This window comes from Corvus hawaiiensis, chromosome 5 (genome assembly GCF_020740725.1).
Source record: "Corvus hawaiiensis isolate bCorHaw1 chromosome 5, bCorHaw1.pri.cur, whole genome shotgun sequence".
NCBI classification, from domain to species: domain Eukaryota; kingdom Metazoa; phylum Chordata; class Aves; order Passeriformes; family Corvidae; genus Corvus; species Corvus hawaiiensis.
Window position 1 is genome coordinate 51113051 of NC_063217.1, and position 25125 is coordinate 51138175.

General features: G+C 38.4%; 1 protein-coding gene across 5 annotated transcripts in view; it reads left to right on the plus strand.

Annotated features, from left to right (window-relative positions):
• FNIP2 (folliculin interacting protein 2) overlaps positions 1-24617 on the plus strand; it is a 50894-nt gene extending 26277 nt beyond the window's left edge. For 3 of the 5 annotated variants that reach the window (XM_048303523.1, XM_048303522.1, XM_048303525.1), the window contains exons 6-18: positions 418-518; positions 699-788; positions 1895-1966; positions 2575-2704; positions 6095-6296; positions 6869-6957; positions 7808-7954; positions 8096-8265; positions 11530-12847; positions 13620-13776; positions 15525-15725; positions 19400-19515; positions 20749-24617. In XM_048303523.1, coding sequence (XP_048159480.1) covers positions 418-518; positions 699-788; positions 1895-1966; positions 2575-2704; positions 6095-6296; positions 6869-6957; positions 7808-7954; positions 8096-8265; positions 11530-12847; positions 13620-13776; positions 15525-15725; positions 19400-19515; positions 20749-20827 — 2872 coding nt within the window. In that variant the 3' untranslated portion in view covers positions 20828-24617. The remainder of the gene's footprint in view (positions 1-417; positions 519-698; positions 789-1894; positions 1967-2574; positions 2705-6094; positions 6297-6868; positions 6958-7807; positions 7955-8095; positions 8266-11529; positions 12848-13619; positions 13777-15524; positions 15726-19399; positions 19516-20748) is intronic. The other 2 variants (XM_048303527.1, XM_048303524.1) reach the window with 1 other exon arrangement.
• The last annotated feature ends 508 nt before the right edge of the window (positions 24618-25125 follow it).

The following is a 25125-nucleotide window of genomic DNA, read 5'->3' on the forward strand; positions in this document are numbered from 1 at the left end:
TTTTTAACTTGTCCAGGACAAGCAATAAAGTTCAGAGGTTAGGTGCTTTGGACAATCAAAGCCTCCATCTCTTCCTGCTGTCAGAAAGGTGAGGAAGCGATATGTTGAGAATACTTTGTCCCTGTATCCCACTTCTGTTTCCTTCAACAAATATGCTGTTCTGTTTTACCTCCTCCACAAAATGGGCAAATATGAATAAACTGAATCCCAAATGTGACATATAGAAGCTTCCAATAATTCAAATATAAAAAACAAACGCCTGTTTCCTTCCAGTTTCAGAAACGTACTTGTTCTTGAATTTGGTTGTAAAGTTAATGTTCAGCCTTCTTTTTTTATAAAATGAACCTAATTCTTAAGCTAATATTAATGCCTATTGATCACATTCTTAAGGAACAATGGCTTTTCCTCCTATTTTAGCTTGCAAGATAGCTTTGAATACATCAACCAAGATCCCAGCCTGGGAAAGCTGAGCTCGAATCAGAATGGTTTGGGAACCTGTCGCAGTGGAAGTAATTTAGGTAAATATTTCCAGGTTCTATGTTTTTCTGACAACACAAGGCCATCTGTTCATTCAGTTTTGGCTTTTTTTCCCAGTACACCACCTCCTTGGGTTTTTTGCTTTTTCGAATTTTTTTTACCTTTTTTTTTTTTTTTTTCCCATTTTTTTCCATTTTCTCTACGTTGCTTTTGTTTCCTAGGTGTGTTACAGCTGTGTAGCAGCAAACTGCTGCAGGGTGTGTCTGAAGGAGGTCCCCTCCGGCTCATCCGCAGTGCTTCTTTCTTTGCAGGTTTGTGTGGAATGCCAGCCACAGTGTGACCCATCCATATGCACACACAAATCCAGCTCCTTCTGAATCTTTGCAGGACATGCATAATTAGTCTCTAGAAACAGAGGGCTAAAATAGTGACAACAGGTGTATCTGGCATATACTTAAAAATATGTTGTCTGACAAAATGGCTAAGTTACTGTGTTTAATTTTAAAGATATTTTTATGCAGTGGTTTTAAAGGTGAATTAGCCCTTATGTTTCTTAGAGGACTTATGTTTCCTGGCTTATTGCTGGTTTCTTGCTAACATTGCAGGTGTCTTGCTGGTGTACAGCTTTTTCTTATCTCTTGCTACATTTTAATTTGAGGGACATTCAAAATTCTTGATCTAAGTCTGGGGGGCTTTAAGGGGTTTTTTTCTTTAGCAATATCAATTTCTTTAATTCTCAAAACTTTAAGCTGCATAAAGTCTCCTTTTACAGGCAGAGTGATGATCCATGCAGGTGGGTAGATCTTAGGCCTGATTACTTCTGTTAATTGCAAAAATGTGAACTGAAATACGATGCAGTTTCTTCACAACCTTTGCAAATCTTGCATGCTCTACAATTTGAGTGACTCTGCACTACTAACACTTCAATGTAATGTGACATAGGCTGAATGTTTCTTACTGTGAGGCTTTGGGGACAGTAAATCTCTGCTTGGCAAGTGAAACAGAAGCTTTTAATGGACCTTGTGTTTGACTATTTCATTATGATCTTTACCTGTGTTAAATGACAATCTTGCACACTCCAAGTATATCAAGAGTTGACAGATGAGGGTACCAGAAGCCCTCACTTTCAAAGCATATCTGATTTCTGATAATGCAGACTGTGTTCATATTCTTAAGCTCCTTAGAGATGTTTTTACATTGCCATTGGGGTGAATAACCTTCCTCTAGTAACGTGATGCTCAGCATAGGCTACTGTTTGCTGCCACCTCTCTTCACACTATCCTGCTGATTTTGGGCAACAGGACGGGATGTAATTTTTTTGGTGTACGACCTTGAAACTTAAACATTTTTTTAAATGCTGACACGTAGTATGATGAATTACGTAATATTTTCTATTGATCTGGTCTGTTTGTTTTAGCACACAGCACACCTGTTGATATGCCTAGCAGAGGACAAAATGAGGACAGAGACAGCGGCATTGCTCGGTCAGGTATCTGCTGTCTATCTTGTTTGCCTGCTTTTATAATTGTTACAAGTCCTTGGTGCAGTGATTCACCTGAAATATAGACACCTCATGACCTGTAAATCCATAATTGTTTTTATCTGCTAGGTGGTTTGCCCTCTGCATTTGCCCCAAGCCTTAATGCAAGCATATTTGTCATTACATTCTTTATTTACAGCCACCATGTTCTGGGTTCTTAACCAATTTATAATTTGGAGGAAGAACTGGTTGGAGCCTTTACTAGAGCAAATGAAGAGAAATTTTTTTTACACTGAATAGGAAAATGATGTCAGAAGACCAGAAGTAGTCCTGTCTATTGTAATGGGAGGGCAACAACTCTTGGGAGAGAACACTTTTAATGAGAATAAGATAAATTTTAGTATGTTCTATTAGGGACAATCTCTTACTTTATAACAAATGAATGTCCTCAAGCAGCAAGATTTATTTAAAATAATTTTCTCTCCTGTTGCAAGTGGGAAAAATATCAGCAAGCAAGAGCAATATTTGTGAGAAATTGTTGTTAGGATATGAAGAAAAATATTTAACCAGCACTCTTTGTGATTCATTGTATGTGGGGTTTCTTGCTTTCGTCATAGCATCTCTGAGCAGTCTTCTGGTTACTCCTTTTCCATCTCCAAGCTCTTCATCCTCATCTTCTAGCAGCTACCAACGTCGCTGGCTCCGAAGTCAGACAACCAGTTTAGAGAATGGAATTATTCCAAGGTGGTGAGTGCAGCACCTTTCTTCTTACAACCACTGTTTGGCAGTCATTTAAGCTAAACAGAGCTTAAGCCTCTTTTCTTTAAAAGTACAAATCCTGCTATTAAATGTTCTCGACTCAGTCTATCTTCTGTGCGTGTTGCATGAGATTGCCAATATAAAGAAAGATTAAGTTTTGGTTGAACGTGAACTTCAAAGCCCAATTTGAAATATAATTATTTTTATTGAATACTTAGGCTGTATATTAATATGGTGTGAATGTATAGGCTGTGTATGAAGCCATGTTCTGAAAAACAAACTAAACTGTTTCTGAAGGAGCAGAGCATCCTGTTGAGATGAAAGTGACTGTAACAGCACTGCTCCCATAATTACTTTATACTACTATGAAGTCTGACTAGTGAGCAGTTAGTGAAATTTTGGAGTAATAGTTCATGACGACTCTCTTGGCTGGTACAGGATGTTCCTGATGTGACTTCTGCCAAAACAGGAAGAAAAAAAAGCTGTGATCAAAAAGCTTGGCTTCTGTTTTGGAATTTTATTAGCTTTTGTAGCTCGGTGGCATAACAAAGCATGGAATGCAGAAGACTTTTCATAGCTAATAAGCAAATTCTTCCCTTGTCATTTGCAAAATAGCAAATGGTTCTTGATTATCCTCTCTCTGCACTCATCCACCTGTACCTAGAGACAGCATGGAATTAGTGGAGACCTAAAAGAAATTCATGCTATTTGACCTCTCCTTTTTCAGTTAAGAGAAGCATAAAAGCTGCCAGTTAAAATATGTATTCAGTAAAAAATAAAAATTAAGCCTCTTTTGAAAAGAATTCTTTCCCTAGTGTCAACCAATACTTGCATCTTTTTTCTAGATATTCTTAGTGAATCATTTTTAACATGAAGAATCGTGCCACAGTACTAATGTAGCAGTCATGCCTTCTAAATCATACTTGCAGTTTAGAATAAACTAGTTGCTTTGAGTAAACTGAAGTAATTTTTAGTCTAGTTTCCTAAAGAAATAAGGCTGAGAGCAGCCCTTGTAAAAAAAGATTAAAACATCTAGAGTAAATAAGACCATTTCACCCCAGTTTAAGAAGTAGCCAAAATTTCCAAATACAAATTTCTGCGAAGTTTTCTGAAAGTTACAAATTGTTTAGAGAAAAGTAGCCTCTTTGGGCTGCTTATTCACTGTAGGGAGTAGGTTTGTTTTGGTTTTTTTTCCACACTGGAGAACCTGTGCTGGGGAAAGATACTGGAAACAGAACATCATTATTTTCACTGTCTAGAACTATTCTTGAGCTGGGATTCTTTCTAAGCCAAAAAGCCTCTTCAGATACTTGTTTTCTGGTTACTTGCTAGAGGAACACTAGGCTTCTGGTTGAACACTTCAGTGCCACAGAGTTTGCGCCCCAGTTTGTACAGCCAAGATTCTACAGTCTCTGTGACTGATGTTTTAAAAGGCCAATAGCTCAAAGAAATTAAGATGTCTAGTTGGAACTCCACATAGTCGATTGGCAAGCAAGCTAGATTAGCAGTTTTGTTGAAAAGGCTTCTCTCTGAGACCTAGATTCTTCAATTTCTGTTCCTGGGAAGCAGTACAAAAGCTTGTGATGTTTCTTAGATGCTGACTGACCATCCTTTCCTGATTTCCTTGGGAATTTCTGTCTCTGCATGCAAGCTTCTGAAGTTCAAATGAGGTTATGTTTTTGTCTTGAACTCTGTTTTCCCACAAGCTGGTTTTATTGTGTGTTTTATCCTGTGTTCATGGACTCATACCTCTGTGATGAGAAATTTTTGTATATTTAACTTTGCCAAACCAATTAAACTGTAAACCACTTATTTTTAGAATGGACTTAGAATGAATGCTTAGCCCTGAGTCTTTCCTTTTGTTAATTGCTTCATAGTGTTCTATAAATACTACAGACTCCATTTCAACATAACTCTGATATGAAAAGACTTCAAAGTTTTAATTACCACTCACTGGTATTGCAGTCTTACCTTACAAAGAAACTCCAAAACCAAGCTATTTCCAGATGAGCTGCTGCTCAGAATGTCTCCATGGTTTCTTGTCTTTTTTACCCTTTTCCCCTAAATTTCTCAGTCGATTAAAACCCATTATTCAGTTGAAGTTCCTTACAACAGACATATTGTCCATACTGTTTTACTTATGTATATAAATTATATATGTGTTTTTTCATTAAATTGATCAAGATGCTTTAAGCAAGGGAAAAAATAGTAATTTTGTAAACCCAGCAGTATCAATATCTAGCACCACTAGGCTAATATTTATAGAAGAACAGGGTGAGGGAATTGCCAGCTTTTTGTATAATCACAGTAAAACTTATGCTGGGCTGAGACTTGTGGATATCATCCAAATCAGTTGCCTGTGCAAAGCACTAGCTTGGAATTTACAGCAGGTGGCTATGGAACTTCTCTGATTAAACCTTGAAAATCTCCAAGGATGGAGATTCCACAGCCTCTCTGGACAGTGCCTTCCCCTTGACTGACCATTTTTTTCCCCATCTGACATTATCTGCAAACTTCGTGAAGGTGTGTTTTGATCCACAGGCCAGGCTGATAATCAAAACATTGAGCATTATTGATCCTAGTAGCAACCCATGTGTAATATTGAGAAGGAACATAATAGTTGAAGGAAATGTGGCATAGCTATCAAGGAAATAAACAGAACTTGGGGAAATAATAATGGTTGTAAAATAGCCACTGGATGGGTGGGTTTTTTCTTTCTGGTATTTTTTTTTTTTGGTTTTAAGCAGGAAATAAACCTTTCTGAGCAGAAGTCTTCACAACTTTGAGCTGGGCAAACATGTATTTGTAGGCATTAAGTTTGTGTTTTCACAGGAATTACTAAGTGGTGACATTTTGTCTTCAGTTAAAATAGAAAGTGTTTATTTTGTATGGTGGAGCTACATAGGTAGTATAGAGTATACATTTCCCAACTTCCCTCCTGAGCAACAGTCCAGATTCAAGAGCATCATAGATGTGCTGTTGAGCACCTAGAGAGGAGCTTGAGTGCTGGATGCAGTTCACAGCCCCAAAGTTACCTTTAACCTTTTTTGGTTATGATGTTGTGTGATGTATATCTGTTCCCTTTTCTTCATCTCCCTCAAAGATAAATCCAGGAGCAAATCTAATAGTTCTGTTTCAGAGGAAAGTGTTCACACCAGGCCTGTCTGGGGATTGTCTTTTTCCTATTTGAACAAGGATAGGACTTATCCATCAAAATGTCAGGTATCCTCTGTTTAGAAACATGTGACAGCAAAGCCTTATGTAGGCTGTCAAAGGAGCCCTACAAATTAATTACCTTCCACTATACAGAGAGCTATGGACAGAAGCTGAATTATCTCTCAATATATAAGTAACTGTCCTAACAAATCTGTCTTACAGGTCCACTGAAGAAATGTTTAGTATGGCTGATGAAAGCTGCAGCTCCAATCCTGCAATGGTTCGGAGGAAAAAAATTGCAATCAGCATAATCTTTTCTCTGCCTGAAAAAGAAGAAGCACAGAGAAACTTCCAGGATTTCTTTTTCTCTCACTTTCCTCTTTTTGAGTCTCACATGAACAAGCTGAAATATGCAATAGAAAAGGTACAGAATACTAATTTGGCATAATGTGGAAAAATAAATGTCAATCAGAATGAGGTATTCTAGAATCTGATAGATGAAGAGTGGGAGAAGGTGCGTGGTTTCAAGCTTGCCTCCCTCCTTACACATCCAGTCTTGAGCTTGAGCCCAGTGTAGAAACTCAGCATTTGCTGAAAGAGGTGCAGTTTCTTTTCTAGACAGAATTAGAATGGAGAGTTTTATGCTATGTGTGGTTTTTCTTTCCTTCTTGCCATATTTCACTATGAGGTTTTCTTGACTTCCCTAGAGGCTGTGGAAATGACGGTACTCTATCCTTTCATGCAGTGTCTAAAAGAGAGAGACAAAATATTTCTTGCTGTCTTTTTACTCTCAGAAGTGTTCTCATCTCCCCTGTTGTCCAGTATTAGGGATTGGCCTCCTATGAGGTGGAGGGAGGCTGGCATTTACTGCTGTCCTGAGTGGCTGTATAGGACTGGGGCTAAATGTTAGCTATTCTGACATGTTAATGAAGCTTAAAAAGATGAAGAATGTGAATCCTTTAAGCAGCTGTTTTGTGTCTTTAACTCTTAATCAAGGCCATGATCTCATGTAGAAAAATAGCAGAATCCAGCCAGAGAGTGCAGGTTTATATCAGCCGTGTCATGGATGCCCTGGGAGAATTCAGGTGAGTTGATGGAATTCTGAATTACAAGGAGAGCGCTTTTCATGCCCCTTGAAAGATATTTGTCACTTTCAGTTATAAGCAACTGAATGTAAGGTCTTGTATTTTAGACAGTCTTGAAGTTAGTGTGTATGAATTTTCTGCATTGGGTATTGGGTAAATGTTTTCAGAAAACTTCATCAAAACCAGCTCAGCCGTTTTCCAAATGAGAATGAAAGTAGTTCTGTTGCACTCACGTGTTCCTGGGATTGTCACTTAAAGTCTAAACATCTCATCAAGAGCTGGCTCCTGCTGATGCCTATATGGTTGGGTGGATTGATGTACTCAGGCAGATGAGTTGTCTACTCCTAGCCATAGATGCTGAACAATGTAACTGGCAAGAAAGTTGCAGTAAAAAGCTCTCTTTTCCATACTTAAGAGAGGAAGGAATGGTGAAAGGCTGAGAAAGTCAGCCCAGGAGAGAGAGAAGGCTTTAGTGGAATGGAGTTTCTGTGATATCTGGAATGTGGAATTGAATCCGTGCAATGAATAGAATGGGTTCTTTTTCCCCTCAGATTTCTTTATGAACGGTTTCTCTGAATAAAATTCGCATGGGAATGCAAGAAAGGGAAGCCAAATAAGTAATTCATATGAAGACACTAGGTTTCTGATAGTATGAATTAAACAGACTAGTGTTCTGGCCACTAGTAATTAATGGAAGAGTAAAAACTCTTCCAGTTTGTTTAGTCTCCTAGATCTTATGAGAAACAAATTAAAATGTGGACAACAGAAGAGGAAAGGGGCTACTTGTATTTATTTGCCGAATTGAAATATGCATGTTAACACTTACATTTTGGGAATTTTCTTTGAGCAGAGTTACCATCTGGAACCTATATTCTGTTCCAAGGATTGCAGAGCCTGTGTGGCTTAACATGATGTCCAGCACCCTGGAAAAGAATCAGCTATGCCAGCGTTTTCTTAAAGAATTTACATTTCTGATAGAACAGATCAACAAAAATCAGTAAGCTTCCCCCACTCCCTTTTTCTTAAGAAAAAGCTTGTGTGCTTCCCTGTGCATGTGCATATGTTAAAGCATTTAAAGGGATGTTTTTTTGCTGGTGTTACTTTGGACATACTTTTTTTTACTTTTTTTTTTCCCTAGGTTCTTTGCTGCTTTGTTGACTGCAGTGCTGACATATCACCTGGCTTGGGTCCCAACAGTGATGCCAGTTGACCATCCTCCCATCAAGGCCTTCTCTGAGAAGCGCACATCCCAGTCTGTGAACATGCTGGCAAAATCTCACCCATATAACCCTCTGTGGGCACAGCTGGGTCAGTATGATTTGGAAAGCTTCAGATTTTTCTATAACAAGCAGCTTTGTGCATCCACTCCTTTTAGATAAGAGCTACTTGTGATCCAGGTCACATTGGCAGCTACCAATAGGTGTCTTTTGCCTGGTTAATCAGCATTTGGAAGCCTCTTTGCATATCCTGCTTTTTATTCTTCTTGTTACTTGTTGACATCCTCTGTTCCACTGTCTGGTTAACTTACAGAAGTATTAAGACAGTGCAAGTGCTGTGAATGGTCTGAGCAGTTTGGGAAAGAGCAAGATGAAGTAGACTGGATTGAGAGGAGTTATCTGGGCCTTGGAGGCCCTTTGTAGTTGAAATTGGCTACCTCCTTTTGTTTAGTTCTCACATAGCTAGGATAGACAGCAGGGCAATAGATTAGAAATCTGGCAACTGGCAGTACCTCCATTCACTTACTGTTACATGAATGGGCTTGGACCAAGAGTTTTTTCTATGCTCTGTGCCTCAGGCTGGTCTCTGCCAAATATTTTATAGTTGCAAATAATCTTGATACAAGGAACTAGATAACTGATGTCAAATGAGTAGGTGAATGAAAGCTGAGAAAATAATTCTGTCAGTGGTAAGTATTTGACAGTTCCTCCTCTTCTTGGCAGCAGATGCAAATCTGACATCAGACTGCCCTTCACTTCAGCTGATATATACTATATTGCCATGTGAAATAACACACGTGCACACTATGGCAATGATGTGACTTACTCCGTGATGCTGGTGCTGTTTCTTGCTAATTGTCTCAGTTAGGCTTGTTATTCTCAATAACCTCTGTGAAAGTAAGGATTGCTACTTTGGCCATGTAGTTGTAGTGAATTGTTTCCTGGTTTAAGGTGTCTTTTAAACGCTGTGCAGAGGTTAGACTGAAGGGGAAATTAGAAGTGTTCTCGTGGTGTTGAGGACAGAGCCAGGCCTGGAGTTATGAAAACCAGCTGGACTGGAGGCGTAAGCTCGGTAGTAGCTCTTGTGGTGGCTCCCAGGAGTCACCACTGGTGACTAGTCAAGAGTCTGTTCCTCTTCTTGTCTTGCCAAGTTCTCGGTGCCTGAACTCAAAATGCTCTGATTTTGTTTCATTCTTACAAAGCTGGAAAAGCTGTTACTGGGTGGTTGCAAAAACTGGTCGTTGAAAGTGAGATGTTGCCCTCTGCTGGTCTTCCTCTTTAGGCAGAGGGAGGAAAACCAAAAAAATCTAGTCTTGGTGCTTAAAAAAGGAAATGACAAAGGATTTTGATGTGCCTGTCTTTTCACCTTCAGACCTGTACTTTCATTAAATATTACATATCAATTGCAATTACATACTGATGCAATTGTAAGTCCCTCTGTCAGGAAGATGTACTGTCTCTTAAACATCAGCTTCAACCTAATGGTATTAACAACAACTATTAGTATGTTTTGAAGATCACAATTTTGACTTTTTGTATTCTCTTATTAGCATTTATACAAAAGCCAATTGTGCAAATGAACCTGAAGCCTGAATCTGATTTCCATAGCAACTGTGCTCAACTCAAAAGTAAAGCAGCATATTCCAATTTCATTTCCAAATTGCTTGTCCTTGTGGCCTACCAGCCTTTGAGATTAATTGAGTAGTCTGAAGCCCACTTTTGGTTCTTGAGGAATGAATTTGCTGGCTTGTTAGGCTCTGGGGTTGGTTGGAAGGGTGTTCCTAACTGAGGGAAGATGACACCACTGATGCCACCACCCAGGAGCCTCTCCAGTGCATCACTGGCATTATGGGAAATGGCAGATCTTAGCAGGGGAGACAGTAAGAGAGCCATGGAATTACTGTCTCACTGATCTTGTTTTGTAGGAACGGAGCTGGGAGCCTTATTCCTTTCGTGCTCTGTATAGTGAGGAGGAGGCTGGACATAGATGTGCTCTTTGGGGTTTTTTTGCTGTGTTACTGTTGAAACTAGGGGCCCCCTTGCCCTTGAAAGAAACCTTTCTGAAGCTCTGTTTATAACTCTTAATGTAGTGTTGCTTCTTGAGGTCTAGTAAAAAATCCTGATGGCAAGCTCTGTCCAGAAGAGAATTTGAGCAGCCCAGAGGAGGGATTTAGCACCTAAAAGCAGTCTGGTAGATTAGCAGCTATCTGATCAAGCCTCAAGGCAGAGAAGCCTGCTTTGCATTCTTAAGGTGGCTGAAGAAAATTGAGCTTTTGCTGGCTGTCTCCCCTGTGCTGGTGAGATCAGCCATAGTTTGGTTAAGCAAAGGCAATTTAGTGAGTGTTCTCTAATGGGTGTCAGGTGAACACAACTGGGTTAACTCAACCCAGGAATAGACACTTTTTGAGTTAGCTGATCTTTGTCCAATAGGCCATGTGAACATTCCCTTACAGCTATCTATGTTTACTTCTCCCAGAACTCTGGAGTGGAAACCCTTTAGTTGATAGATGATTATAAGCAGCTGGAAGATAATTGCCACTCTCCCAAAGAAATACGTTGCGAGTAGGATACATATGACCTTAGTTCTGTTAAAAGAGCAGTTCTTCAGGATAAGTAGCAAATAAGTAGTTCTTAGGGGGACTTGGATGATGTTGTAGTAGTGCCTACCTTTCATATTGCAGTTGTGTTTTGGTTTTCTATTTCTCCACTGCCCCCTGTCAGAGTTAAATGCTCCATGTGAGTGAGGTTGGCTCCGACATACACAGCACGTGCCTTATTCAATAAAGTAGTTACATGCCTCTTTTTGCTAAACCTCTTTTAAGCTAATATTTATTCCTGTTTTTCTTTTTTGATATCTTAGTCCTGAAAAATGTAATTAAGATTTTATCTGGGTAAAAATGCCTGTGTTTAACAGAAAAGTCACTGCACTAAAACAGAATAATTTTGATGTGAAAGAAAATTAGTAGAAAAATAGAAAATAGTATAGCTGGCTTCAGAGTTTTGCTGGATCTACATTCTTCTTCGCCTCCTCTTGTGTCAGTTTCCAAATGATAGTATCTTGTAAACATTGTGTAAATAAAAAACTTAGTGGTTCTGAACAGAAAGAAAATGAGTAATAGCAGCTAATTCCTCACAAGAACACCAAAACACTTCTGGACAAAAGCCAGGTGTAAGAAGCATTAGGGGACTTCCTTTGTTACTCTTTGTTTAAAACTTTTATGAATTTACTGTGAAAGAAATTAACTGTCTAATTTGTGTCCATAGTAAATGGTGTTTCAAAATGCGTTGAATTTAGGCAGTATAGGTTATATTACAGCACAACATAAACCTGTGTAATTTTTCCTTTCCTGTGTAGGTGATCTCTACGGTGCCATAGGCTCTCCGGTTAGATTGACTCGAACTGTTATTGTTGGAAAACGCAAGGAGCTGGTGCAGCGCTTGCTCTATGTTCTCACTTACTTCATCCGGTGCTCTGAGCTGCAGGAAAATCAGCTGACGTGGAGTGAGAAGGCTGGGGAAGGAGAGCAAGTGCTAAATGGAAGCAAGATCACAACTGCACTAGAAAAGGGAGAGGTAGAGGAGTCTGATTACGTGGTTGTCACTGTTAAAAATGAACCTGCTCTTGTGCCTCCAATCCTACCTCCAAAGAATGATGGAAGTAAGAACAACAGTACTGCAGAGTGGGTGCATGAACCAGAAAGCACTCAGGCTGTCCCAGTCCCTTCAAAAGAAAAGAGGGAAGCAATAGGAAAGGCCAGTCAGAGTTCTGAAACATCTGTTGACTGTCTAACTAGCAGTTTCTGTAAAGGAGGAGCTGATTGTAGGAAAAGAACTGTCACTGATACAGGAATGGTATCCTACCACTCTGAAGAGTCATCTAAATTAGAGGATGTAATGGATGTAAAGAAGAACAAGAACCAGAATGAGAGAAAAGTGGAAAAGCAGTTTTCTAGTAGGTCGTCTGCCCTACCTTGTCCTGAAAGGTCTGGCCACAGGAATTCACACTTAGAAAAGGTCACTTTTCAAATTGGAAGTTCAGCATCACCAGAGTCAGACTTAGAAACTCATAGAAGAGAAATGGAAGAGAATCTGAAGGCATTAATTAAAAATCCAGAGGTGATACGTTGTGCCTCAAGTTCCACAAATCTGACTGTGGATGCTTCTCAGAATCAAGCAGACAGTTGTGAAGCTGCCTTTACATCCATCAGTAAACATGATGTTTGTTATGCACAAATGCCACCATGTGAGGAGAAGGAAAGTATACCTAACCAACATATGGAAAGTAAAGGAACTGAAGTGAATTTAATGGACTCAGTATCTAGTGAACTGCTTTTGCCCATGGATAACATAGAAACTGTAAAATTGCCAAACATGAAAGAAAATAGAACTTTGTGCTCTGGCAATCTGGAGAACTATTCTTCTGACTGCGTAGAAGCAGATTCTGCTGTCAAACAGGATTCCCTTAAAGTAGGTGCTAAAGATGTCCCCTATGGGGATTCTGGAAGGACAACCTCCTTCAGAGTTGAAGGGGACATTCCAAGGAATGAGAGTTCAGACAGTGCTCTTGGAGCTAGTGATGAAGAAGGTGATTGTTGTATCCCTGATGAAGTTCATCACGATAACATCAGCAAACGACTTGAAGAATTTGCAGAAGTGGAACTTCCTTTGCCAAGGTAAAGTAGTCTGAACTAAATGGAGTTAAAAGCTGTAGCTACTTTGGAGTTGTTTAGAGTTTCAAGTCTGAAATCATCTGGGATCTTGACTAAGTTCCTTGCAAAACAAATCAGTAACAGACAGTGATGTGGTTAGAATTCTTGTAAACAGATTTGGCAAAAAGAAAACAGAGACAGAGCAGGTTCAGGGTGTGAAGTTTTATGGCAAAGGTATATTTCAAATGCTAACAAAAGGGGATCAAACTTTTTATGTAAACTGACTGAAACATTTAATGTAGATAGAACAGCTGAGGACAAGCAAAACTTTGATTAAAAAGATAACTGTTCAGATTTGGCATAATTAAGTCAAATACAGATTTGGAATAAATATGGGCATGCTATTTGAAAATTTTTAAGCATTACAGGTGCACATGGAGTTTGATGCTTAAGGTCAGTTTCTAGACTCACCTGAAGCATGAGAATTGAAAAGAACTCAAATTTAGCAAAATTGTAAGCTGCAGAACAGGGAGCTCATACATCCCACAAACTCTAGTGCATAAAAGTTTGCTTATTTACAAATTTGAAGAAATCAATGCATTGTTCATGTCAGCTTTTAAATTTTTTTTTCAGAGACCACCAGTAGATGTTTACTGGTGTGAACATTTATGTAATCTTGGATTACAACTGGTGATTAATATTTGCAGTAGAAGCAGGCATGACTTTGCATTCATGTGAAATCTGAATGCAGTTTGTCAAGCAAGAATCTTATCTGGTTTGTATTTCTGTATTTCAGGTCAAATACCATCAGCAGTCAATGTGTCAAAAACTTTGGAAGATCACTTCTGGGTGGTTACTGTCATACATATATACCTGATCTAGTGCTGCATGGAATAAATAATGATGAAAAACTCAAGCAGTGTCTACTAGCAGATCTACTTCATGCAATGCATGTGAGTTAAAGTACTGAGTCAGAGTAGGAGTTGTGATATTGCTGAAATCTACAGAAGCAGGTTATTTCAGTAGGTTACTTTTTTTACTTACCTGTTCTGAATAGCCACACCTGCCATGTCTTCCTTCTTGGAAGATGTAAGCCCTTAATTCATTATATACAAAAAAGCCTGTTCATGCAAGAATCATGTGCTTTCCTTTATTACATTTAAGGCTTCTCTTCAAAGATAGACACAAGGAAGATTGTTTGCAACTTCAAGTTACAAACAAGGAAGAAAACCCTTGATCTGCTTCTTGTTTCCATCACAATAGCAGACAAAATTACCTGTATTCCAGAAAAATTATATGCAAGTTGAAACATCTTATTTTGCCACTTAGTGGCATGTGTTGCAAGGGAGGTAAAGTCTTGTTGAGGCCTGTATGATACTAGTCTGTAGCAGAAATGACTGACTACAGAAGGTAATTGTCTATAGATAAGAACTTTGTTGTGTTCTTTATCTACTGTAAGTGCTCCTAAATTATAAAATTTATAACTAACCTTTCACTGGAATAACTGTGTGACCTCAGTATGCAATTTAAAATGCTTATCTAGTAATTGTCAGCAGCTTCTCTCTATAGCAGTTAAGAATCATCCTGCTGGCATGACTGCATGTGCTATCCAGAGCAGTGATGTGTGTGTATGTAACTTCTTTAAGCAGCATCAGATTGGTCTAGTATGATGCTGTCTCTTCTTTGGTGGAGGACAAGTGGACCATGGGCCCACAGAGCTCTTGCTGCCAGGATAGCCAATGCTATCCTGGGGTGCATTAGGGAGAGCATTCCAGCAGCTCAAGGGAGGTGAACCTGTCCCTCTACTCAGCTCTAGTGAGGCCACATCTGGAGTGCTGTGTCCAGTCCTGGGCTCCACAGGCCAAGAAGGATGAGGAGCTACTGGAGACAGTCCAGTGGAGTGGCCCAAAGATAATTAGGGAACTGGAACATTTCTCAGAGGAGACTAGACTGAGGGGATCTCATTAATGCATATAAATATCCTAAAGGCAGGTGTTAAGAGAGTGGTGCTCAGCAACAGGACAAGGAGCAATGGCCATAAACTAAGACACAAGAAATTCTACCTCAGCTGCTGAGGAAGAACTTCTTTATGCTGAGGGTGGCAGAGCACTGGAACAGGCTGCCCAGGGAGGCCATGGAGTCTCCCTCTCTAGAGACATTCAAAACCTGCCTGGACTTGTTCCTGTGTCACCTACTCTAGGAGACCCTGCCTTGGCAAGGGGTTGAATAGGGGATCTCCAGAGGTCCCTTCCAACCCTAACTATTCTGTTACATCCTGCTTGATTGTGCATAGTAAAATCCCTCACATATCTCTGAAACATTTAATGTGCTTCCACCATCTCTGGATCAGTGTAATTATTATGCTCTTCATTTTGAAAGTAACTAATCTCTTCAGGGTAAGTTGAATACATGGAGAAAAATAAAATGGAGTAGTGATTTTGAGGCACTAATTAAAATTAAATGTCTCGATCAAATTGGCAGTTAAGACTTACCTGATCCAGTGTAGCTGAATGTAAATCTTGTCACTGAAGTTGGTATTCCTTGTCATTTTTTGAGATGCCTTTGGTTCCCTATTGGACAAAAACATTCATTGAATCACTTTCTTATTCGCTACCTCAGTGTTAATAAAAGTAGAACTTCAAACTAAGCTGTGGAAATGTGTGTGAAAGTATCACATAATTGTATTTTGTTTCTGTTGCAGCATCCAGTGCTAGATGAGCCCATAGCAGAAGCTGTCTGCATTATTGCAGACACAGATAAATGGAACGTACAAGTAGCTACAAGCCAGAGAAAGATGATGGACAGTATGAAGTTAGGCAAGGATGTTCTGGTTTCGAGTCAAGTATCCAGTCTGTTGCAGTCCATTTTACAGCTTTACAAACTCAACGTCCCAGCTGACTTCGTAAGTATTTCTTTATTGAAGGCTGAAGCTAATGAAAATTGTTCAGCTCAGATAGCAAACACAGAGTCCTGTACACTGTGTTGCAATATCAATGAACTAATGCCTGAAATAATGCATAGCTGTTACAACATATTGAAAAGAATCCATGCTACAGTCCAGTAATGGATACTGGTTTGGCTGTAATTTACATTAAATAGGTCAGATTAAAGTTAACCACTCCAAAATACATGTGGCAAAACCTAATTTGTTTAGGCAATTTTAGTGTCACATGTTTATGTTTAGGAGTCTTGTATTTGTTTTTTATATTTTTTGTGCAAGTTCCACTCTTCTCTACGCTGTAAGTTGTTGAAGTCTCTATCTACCCAATCCTAGTTCTGGCATACAACTTTCTATTCTTGGGGTTTCTATTCAACCCCATGCAATGGATGCCTCCTCTGTCTCCCCTCCAACTAACTGTGCCTCTGTTTATTTGACCCTTCTGTTTTGTACATATTTTAGCAAGTGCTGTGTTGGGTAGCTTTGCCGATGGCTCCATGGGATTGATGGGATGAGACGCCTGGGAATGGGTGGGTTGCAGCAGGGAATGTTATTTTGTCATATTGCACACTCCCTATCCCACAGCATCCTTTCCTGTCCTCATTTGTAGTGGAGTTCATCAGAGCAAATCAGTAATGCTGGTTTTGCTGATTATAACAAAATTGCCCACAAGTCTCACTGCAGTAACTGTAATGCAGCTTTTATCACGTGATTGTAGGTGAGGGGAGATGGAGTGTTTTTTTTCAGCAGTCACCCCTTTTCTAATTAACAGAATTGATTTGTCCTTCAGTGATAGCCTTGAGAAACTTTGTAGGAATACTTTGTAATGACTGTGCCAGCGGATGGAAGAGGAAGATCGAGCTAAACTCTAACAGCTGTAAATAGTATTGGTTGGCACTGTTTTGGGTTAAACTGGTGGTATTGATTACACTAAGTCTTCAAGTCAAGTGCTAGGCAAAATATGTGGGTACATTTTCGAGTGTTTTCTCTGGATTCTTCTGGGTGTCAAAAAGTATGCAACTGGTTGAAATTGTATCCTAACACTAGCACAGTCACACCTTAAATTCTGGCATTTTTAAACAGAATAGTTGATTTTGTAACTGAAGTGTTCTGTCTAGTGTTACCTTAGGATTTGTGTATGCAGTTTCTATATGATTTGTGTGGTTTGGGAGGGGTCTGGAGGCAGAGTGATTTTCAGGGCTTTTTATTTCCTTTTTCCTTCAAGAAGGAACTGTGAAGTGACAGTGCTAGTAGTTTGTAAATTTTTCATAATCCATGTTAGAGACACTTGGATCCTTCTGTCAGTGGATTTTGCAACTCTGCTAAAATGTCACTGCATGGAAGCTAAGTGTTCCTAAACTCTAGGAGACATGTGACTTTTAGTAGTATTTCTATTGCTTTAAATTTGTATTTATGTATGTAAACATATGTACTGATGTACTGATATCAATCAGAGATGACCACAATGCAGTATGTTTGAAGTTTCCTTTAGGAGTGCATATCTGTTTACATGCAGTTACTATTCAGATGAATAAGTATTTTTGGGGTTTAGTGGTACCTACAAAAAACAACCCAACTTGAGACTAGATGCAAGGTAAGTGGTGATATCTTGTGCCGCTTCAGACTGATAATTGTGCTGCAGAGAGCTTTGCAGTATGCCCTGGTGAGAGGAAAGTGCTGATTGCAACTGCTGCATTTCAGCATTATGTCAAAAGTTTTACCTGCACCTTTAAGCTCAGTTTAAGCTACTCTTCTATTTTTAGAAGTTACTTGACTTTTTTTCCATTTGGTCAGTGAGAAAAACTGCAGAGGAAGCTAATATAAAAAAAAAAAAAAAGAAAAGACTTGTGGACGCTGAACAAAATGGATTCATGTACCAAGCTTGTGGGGAGAAATGTCTTTTGATTCTTTGCTGGTATTCAGAAGGGAATAGATCATATGATGTTAACAACCCCTCTTTTAAAATAATGTGTGATTCTTCCTTACTTGCTCCCTCATAAGTTAAAAAAAAAAATCCATAATCCTTAACACAAATAATGGACTTGAAACACGTTGAACTGCTACTTTGAGACTCAGCTGCATGCCCCCCTGAACAACTGGGAAAGTGCTCATAGGCTTGTTGCATGAGGGTTACCTGTAATGGAAAAGATAAGAGCACTTGCTTCCCTTTTGGCCGGAATCAGAAGTGTTATGATTATAATGACTTGAGTGAAAATTTGCTTGAAGCAAATTGATCAAACAATTGTCAAAAAGCTTCTGCCTTTCCTCCACTGGTGGCAGTGATTTTACTCTACTACCATGTAGCACATTTTTTAAAATGCCTCTTTATTTTCCGTGATTAAGACTTGATATTAGTTCATTGAAAGAATAATTAAACATCTTCATCTTGCTCCAGATGATCAGAAAAATGCATATTAGGCTACCTACAAGCCTGAGTCTATTTTTTTTTTGCTCATTAGTTTTTTAATTAACAAAACTGGTTTCACCAGGTCTTGCTTCTAATACTTAGTGTTTTCATTCAACTCTCAGTACATGGGATGATGGCCTGAAGCTATTTGCTGCTACTGTTTCTAATTGCTGTCTATGCCTGCTGGATGATTATATGTTTGATAATGTGAGGTTCTGCATGTGCTTCCTGCTTTCATCTCCTGATTTCAGAGAGCTGAACTAATTTAGCTTTTTTGAAGTGGTCATCCTTGTGAAGAGAAGGAATATATCAAATTGAATGTACCTTTGTCCTAGAACAAAATACCTGATAAGACTTCCCACATACCCAGCTTCCAAAGACATGCTACCGACTGACCTTGTCTTGCCAGAATAACCCTTCTGTCTCCTTGAAGCCAAGGTTCATCTGCTCTTTGGTAGTTGGTATATGAGAAATTGCCATGAAGCACATGACTGTATTTAAAAATAATATGCATTTCTAGCATTCCACTGCTGGAAGAAAAGTGGAATGATTAAATTGATGTTTCAACTTGAACTATTACCTTTTGGCAGCCAGCATCAAATGATTAAGCAATTTTAAACTAGAAGTACCTAGGAATTATGAAAACAAATGCCTAAAATGGATTTGTAGCTTAGTTGCTACAGAAAAGCAGTCAGCAAGAGAGTTATAATTTTATGATGAAGAAGGTACTGGTGTCTTCCACGTCTTGAGTCTTAGTTTCTTGAATGGCACTAGAGCCTTAGAGCTAGAATGGTAATTTTAGAAACTATTGTCTAAACTGAGTCTTTCAGAAAAATAGTACTGACTTACAACAAGGACATCTTGATCCAAGAATTCTGGCTTGATTCTTAGTAAGAAGTCTTGAGTAATTTTGAACCTCATTAAAACTGTTTAAGTTGGCAGAAACACAGTGACTTACTTGAGTGGAAATAGAGGTGCAGTTTATGCTACAAACTTGCTGCCCAAGAGAGCTGGAATGCCCCAGTTCTATGAGGGGTTTCCTGTTTGTGGGGTAGTATAACTTTTTAATGTTTATGGCACAATTGTAATAAATCCAATTGCCTCTTCTAGATTTTGGAGTGGAGGTTTAGTTTATCTTCCAAGATTCAAGGTGAAGCGATAAGCTTACATTTCTCTACTATTTGCATGCAATTGCAAAAGCTGTTCTGAGGTTTTTGATCTGTGTTTACAGTGCATAATGCATCTTGAGGATAGACTGCAAGAGATGTATCTCAAAAGCAAAATGCTGTCAGAATATCTGCGAGGACATACAAGAGTGCATGTAAAAGAACTAGGAATTGTATTGGGGTGAGTATTCCAGGTATCAGTCTTAAGCAATGGCAAAAGCTGGGGCAGTTATTTTTCCTTTTCATCTGAGTGTTGACAGCTTGTTCTCACAAGGATTTGCACTCTTTCATGTGCCTTATTAGGTGCAAAAATGGGTTCTACAGAGCTACGTAGAAATCAGGAGGAGACATTTATACTGCAACAACAAAATACTTATCATTCTTAAGTCTTCAGAGAGTTTGGGTTTTGGGCATTAGGAAGTTATCCGTGCATTCATACACACTCTCTTCTGTTGTGATCTCCTTAATGAAAACTTCATCCCAACAAATAATTCAGAATTTTTGGAAGGTCAGGTGGTGCATTTGTATCTTAAGGGAATAGAGGGTCTCAAAAAACAGGTGTAGAAAAATAAACAGGTGTCCTAATCAGCAGCTGTCTTCTAATAATAGTACTTGATTGGCATACAACATTTAGGGATCTGCCTACTGACAGCAGAAAAGGGGGAAGAAGAAAATACATTTTCTCAAGATGTTTTTTAGCACTATAGATTAAATCTAATTTATCTTTTTCCAGGCTGTTAAAGATTTCATACTCAGAAATGTAGCTGTAAATAGTGAAATCCTGAAATAAGCACTTTTCTCTGTGTGTGTATGTGTTAAATATATATAAACATGTACATACATTCTGGCCTCTGAGCAGCTTCACATTTGGAAATGGTTGGAAATTGATCACTGCACTTGAGAGATGTTCCTTGAACTGTTATTGCATAATAATTAATAATGCTATCTTTTTGTCATTTTTGTAAGAAAGTGCTACTATGTAGTGAACTGAGTTATATTCAAAACCTGCAATGCATAATGTTCCGTAAGCTGATATCTAGTACTTTGTTAAACTGGGCTTATTGGTGCCTGCTCACTGGTAAGACTACATAACATGCTAAGACTTATGTTTTAGCAAATAAGTAAAAGGTCTTTTCTTTAAACCACAAAAGATTATAAAGTACAGAATGTGATACTGCTCTCTTTTGACTTAAGTGCTAGCATACTTCTTGGTTTATTATTTAAAAGCATTATTTACCTACCTTTACTGGTATTATATGAGTACTGACAATAAATAATAATTAAACAATGAACTTAGTAATAGCAAGACACTTTCAGTTTCTTTAAAGTGGATGAAAAGTATCATCTTGTGTTTCTCTTGCAAAAGTGACTGTATATTATTTTAAAGTCTGTCTCTCTTTTTTTTAATTTCTAGGATTGAATCTAATGACTTGCCTTTGTTGGCTGCTATAGCAAGTACTCATTCCCCATATGTTGCTCAAATACTCTTATAAATTAAATTCTCAGGATAGTCATTCCCTTAAAGTACAATTATGAAAATGGGAATGTTGAATGAAGAACAGAGGTGCCAAACACTGGTAAAGGGGAGCACTGATGAAAGCAGGTGATGACTGTACTCTACCACCTCCCGATTCTGATTTCAACCGGATGTTTTATCGGAGGACTTCAGTTTACATAACACAAAAGGCATTCAGGTTTTTCTTACAATCTCACTTCTGACTTAAAGCAAGAGACTGCATCCTTGCATTTTATTTTTATTCAAAGGACAAAAGTTAACACTATGTGGCAGACCAGGTGCTGCCATCCAAAACGCTGCTCAAAACCATGAAGAACCAGTTAAAAGAACAAGTGGGTTAGAATGGATTTCGTAATACTATGCTTGTGAGTGTGGTGTGGTGCATGTTTCTTTGCTGGGGAGGAGGAGGAGGAGCTGTAAACTCTGTATATAGCATTCCTATTCACAAGTGTATTAGGTGGGACATGATTTTCTTGCAGAGCATACGCGTGATTTTGTATAGTAGAAGTGATGGGCTCAGAACAAGGAACCTGGATTCAGCAGCCAAATGCCACGTGGGAATGGATGTGTGTGTGAGGGTGATGTGACTTTTCCCTTTAAGGACAAGAGGTTGAGAGCTGTGGCTGCTACTGTTTTAATGTGGAGGCATTCAAGTGGGCCCATGGCTACAAGTGGAATGGAATAGACTTCCAAGAGAGGGATTTTGTGGGAAAGCCTTACAGAACTTCTGCTACAAGTTTACATTTGTTGCTGATGCAACTTCAGTAACTGTTGATTTGCTGTATGACTGTGGTCCTGGGAACTAAACTTGTCTTGGTGTCATCAAATATTGCTATCTCCAAGGAGTATGAATTTGAAAAACTTCTGAACGATGCCAGTGCTGTGAGCATGTGTCCGTGTGTACATACACCAAACAATTGGCACAAACTGAAGACAATCGTATTGGGGAAATACAAGACAACAAACAACCCACACCAAACCTTTAGTGAAAAGTATTAGTTTTTCCAGCTACAAGTTGTTGCTCTGAGTAGGAATAAAAGAGGAACATTGTTTGAAGTAAAATGAAATGTAGGGGCCAAAACCCCCAATGTTTGATATTACTCTGAATGTTTGCAATTACCCTTTTTGATTCTACAGAAGTCTTGAACTATCATCCAGGTGCCTTTCCTTACTAGGTTAACTACTCTGACACCAGAAACTACTTCTCCACTAGTTGATATTGGCCTTTGGTGTTTCTAGAAAGCAAAATAAAATTTTGTACTTCACTGTTTTCACGTGGTTGATTAAAATGAATGTAAAAAATACTTCTTTTGCATAAAGCACTGTTAAGCTGGATATGAAACTATGGACCAGACCGAGGAGAGAACAAAGGATCAAAACATTCTTAAATGGAAAACTCAGTGTTGGACCATTCTGTTGTGAGCCGCTGTGGATGCGGTGTCTGAAATTGTCATCTTGCAAGCAAATTTCTGGCAACACAATTGCTTGAAAATAGTGAATTCTAATAAGAAACTCCTGGTCACCAGTTGTGAGTTCTCCTTGTTGGTAGTTACAGATTTTTAACACTGAAGGGACACACTTTTATTAAAAGTGTTTTTATTTCCTACTACATTGATGTTTGGACTTTTCTACAGTAAACTTCCAATGATTTGAAATAATGAAATGTGCTTGTTGTGAATTGTTTAAATGTGATGGGGTCTTGATTAACCTTGTGTTGCTTTTTGAGGAAAATAGGTAGACTGGCCTACTGTGAAAAGAGGTTGTTTCCATGTGGAGGGATACTTGATACTCTGATTCAACACTTCTAAAGCTGTTCCTTCTATGTTGGTTTTCTGACCTGACATTCCAAATGTTTCTTTTATTGCATTTTCATATTTCTCCCTAGTATTCTGCCTAAAAAGGCTAAAATCTTTCTATGGTTCAGGTTTTCTCCTCCTGCTTTATAGTTAAGCAAACTTTTCATACCTTTGGTCTGTGAATCCTATCTGCTGGAAAGTAAATTTATCTCTGCATATGGCTTTTAGCAGATACTACTTTCTATTTCACAAGGTTAAGACAAAGAACCTTAGGGCAAGTCACGTATTCCTAAAGTACTCTCTTGATGGAGAATGTGTGTGCATGTGTAAGACTATGAAACTGCTTCTCTGAGTGTATATAGAAATCCTCATGTACTTTCTCTATTTCATGTCACTCTTAAATAGTAGCTGAGATCATTAAAAGTCAGTCCAGTTCTTTTAAAGTATAAGTGGGGTTTTTATCTGAACAGACTCTGACAGTTCTTCAAAGAAATATATGGTAACATAAAGATGCTTTTGTTATCACAGAGTTTACTAAAGAGGACAGAGGTCAGCAAACATTCAGTAATTTCAAGATTAATACCATAATCAATAATAATACCTGATTTTACCACATCAACTGTTTAAAAAAACCCAAAAACCTGCCTTTGGGCAAGACATCAGTTAATTTTGTGGTGGCATGGGAGCCGATGGTCAAACGCACTTGTCTTTTCTTCAGCCCAGGCTAAAACTTTATAGTTCTTGCTGCTTTCTCTAACATTTTGCTGCTCTTTGGAAATTACACATTGAACTATTTTAATCTCACAGTTTTAGGTTTGGGGGAAAGAAAATTCAAAATGAAAGCTCTTTTACCTTTAAAAGGCTTTAGACTAATGAAAGCTAGTTACATATTTCCCCCTCCACCAAATGTACTACCTCAGTTGACAGGATTCCACTTTCTAGGGCTTTTTTTTGACTCGAAGTCTTTAACTTGTTTTCGGTAGCATCTTGATGTTTATGTAAATTGGTGTGGCATGACAGGGCAGTAAGTATTTACAGATGTTTTTTAGACATCTTTAGGGCATGTTTCTGTTTTATTTTAATAGGATGAAAAGTGATATGAATGTACAGCTGTGTTGAAAATTGATAATGTAGCTTAATTTTCAAATATTCCAAAGTTATTTTTATCAGTATTATGTAGGTTTTTTGTAAACTTAGACATACTTTCTTGGTTAGGTGGGAGTGCACAGTCTTTCCAAAATCCCACATAAATGCAGTTTACACACTGAAATTTAAAGAATGTATGCTGTTTTCAGGCAAGACTAAACCTAGGGGAGGAATGAACCGCTAAATTGTAGAATTTAATCAAAATTAATTCTTTAACCCCAAAAAATACCAAGATTTAAACATTTTAATTTAAGTAGGTACTCTCTGAACTAACCTATACAACTTTTGTCCTCAAAAAACTAATAGACACTGATCCTGTAATTCACATTTCTGATGGCATCCTCCAGAATTACAGATTGGTTTTCCCCACTCCCTATTATAAGCATCTTTGCTCTTAAAGTCAAAAACTTTTTTCAGATGCATCAAACTCTTGTATATAAGGTTTATGCAAAATGATTGCTTACCCTTCAAATGTAACTTCTACTTCAATTAAAAGGACCCAAATAAAAATTAAGTCTGAACTACTGAATATAGGCTAGACATTTTCCTTTTGTTTCCTTTTTTAAATTTTTTATTTTGTGGGTGGTTTTTGGGGGGGCGGAGGGTGGGGTTTGAGGTCAAATGAGGTAATTTGACATACATGGCAAGTTTTCCATAGTAGAAAAATGTGTGTTGCTATTGCATGTTTGGAGAACATAGGCTTTTTTAGGAATGACTGAATACCAATGTCAAACTACATGGTTTTTTTCTTATAGTTGTTTATGTATGCTATCATTTTGGTCAATTTCTTTGCGGCATTTGGTGCAATAAACTTTCTGAAATCAACGGAAGTGGTATTTGGTATCTTCCTTTTTAAAGCTTCTGAAATAGCTGTTCTTGCCGTAGCCGAGGTCTAACAGTGCATGGACTATTAGATAACCCATTAGCAAAGTGAGTAACTGTTGCAAGAAGTGTCTAACAGGAAGGCTGCACAAAATTTGGAACCTGGTTGAACACTACTGTCATCTTTGGAAGCTTTACCCCACTTACATGTAAACAGGAGCTCTTACAGTGTGAAAAATATGGGCAAAAATAGTGGAAAATGAAGACACTGACTTAGAATAGGTGGTGCAGAGGTTTCACACACCTGTGTGGCTGGTACTTAGCTCTTTCTATAAGCATTTGAGCTACCTGAAAAATGTGTTGCTATCAGATAGTATGTCCAGTTTTTAAAATTGCTCAACCAAACACGAATGAGTGACCCCTTGTATCTACCAGATTATGAAACGGTTAGTGCAGTTGATGGGAATTAGTTTCAAATAAAGAGGTCTTTGATTTCTCTCAGATCTTCCAT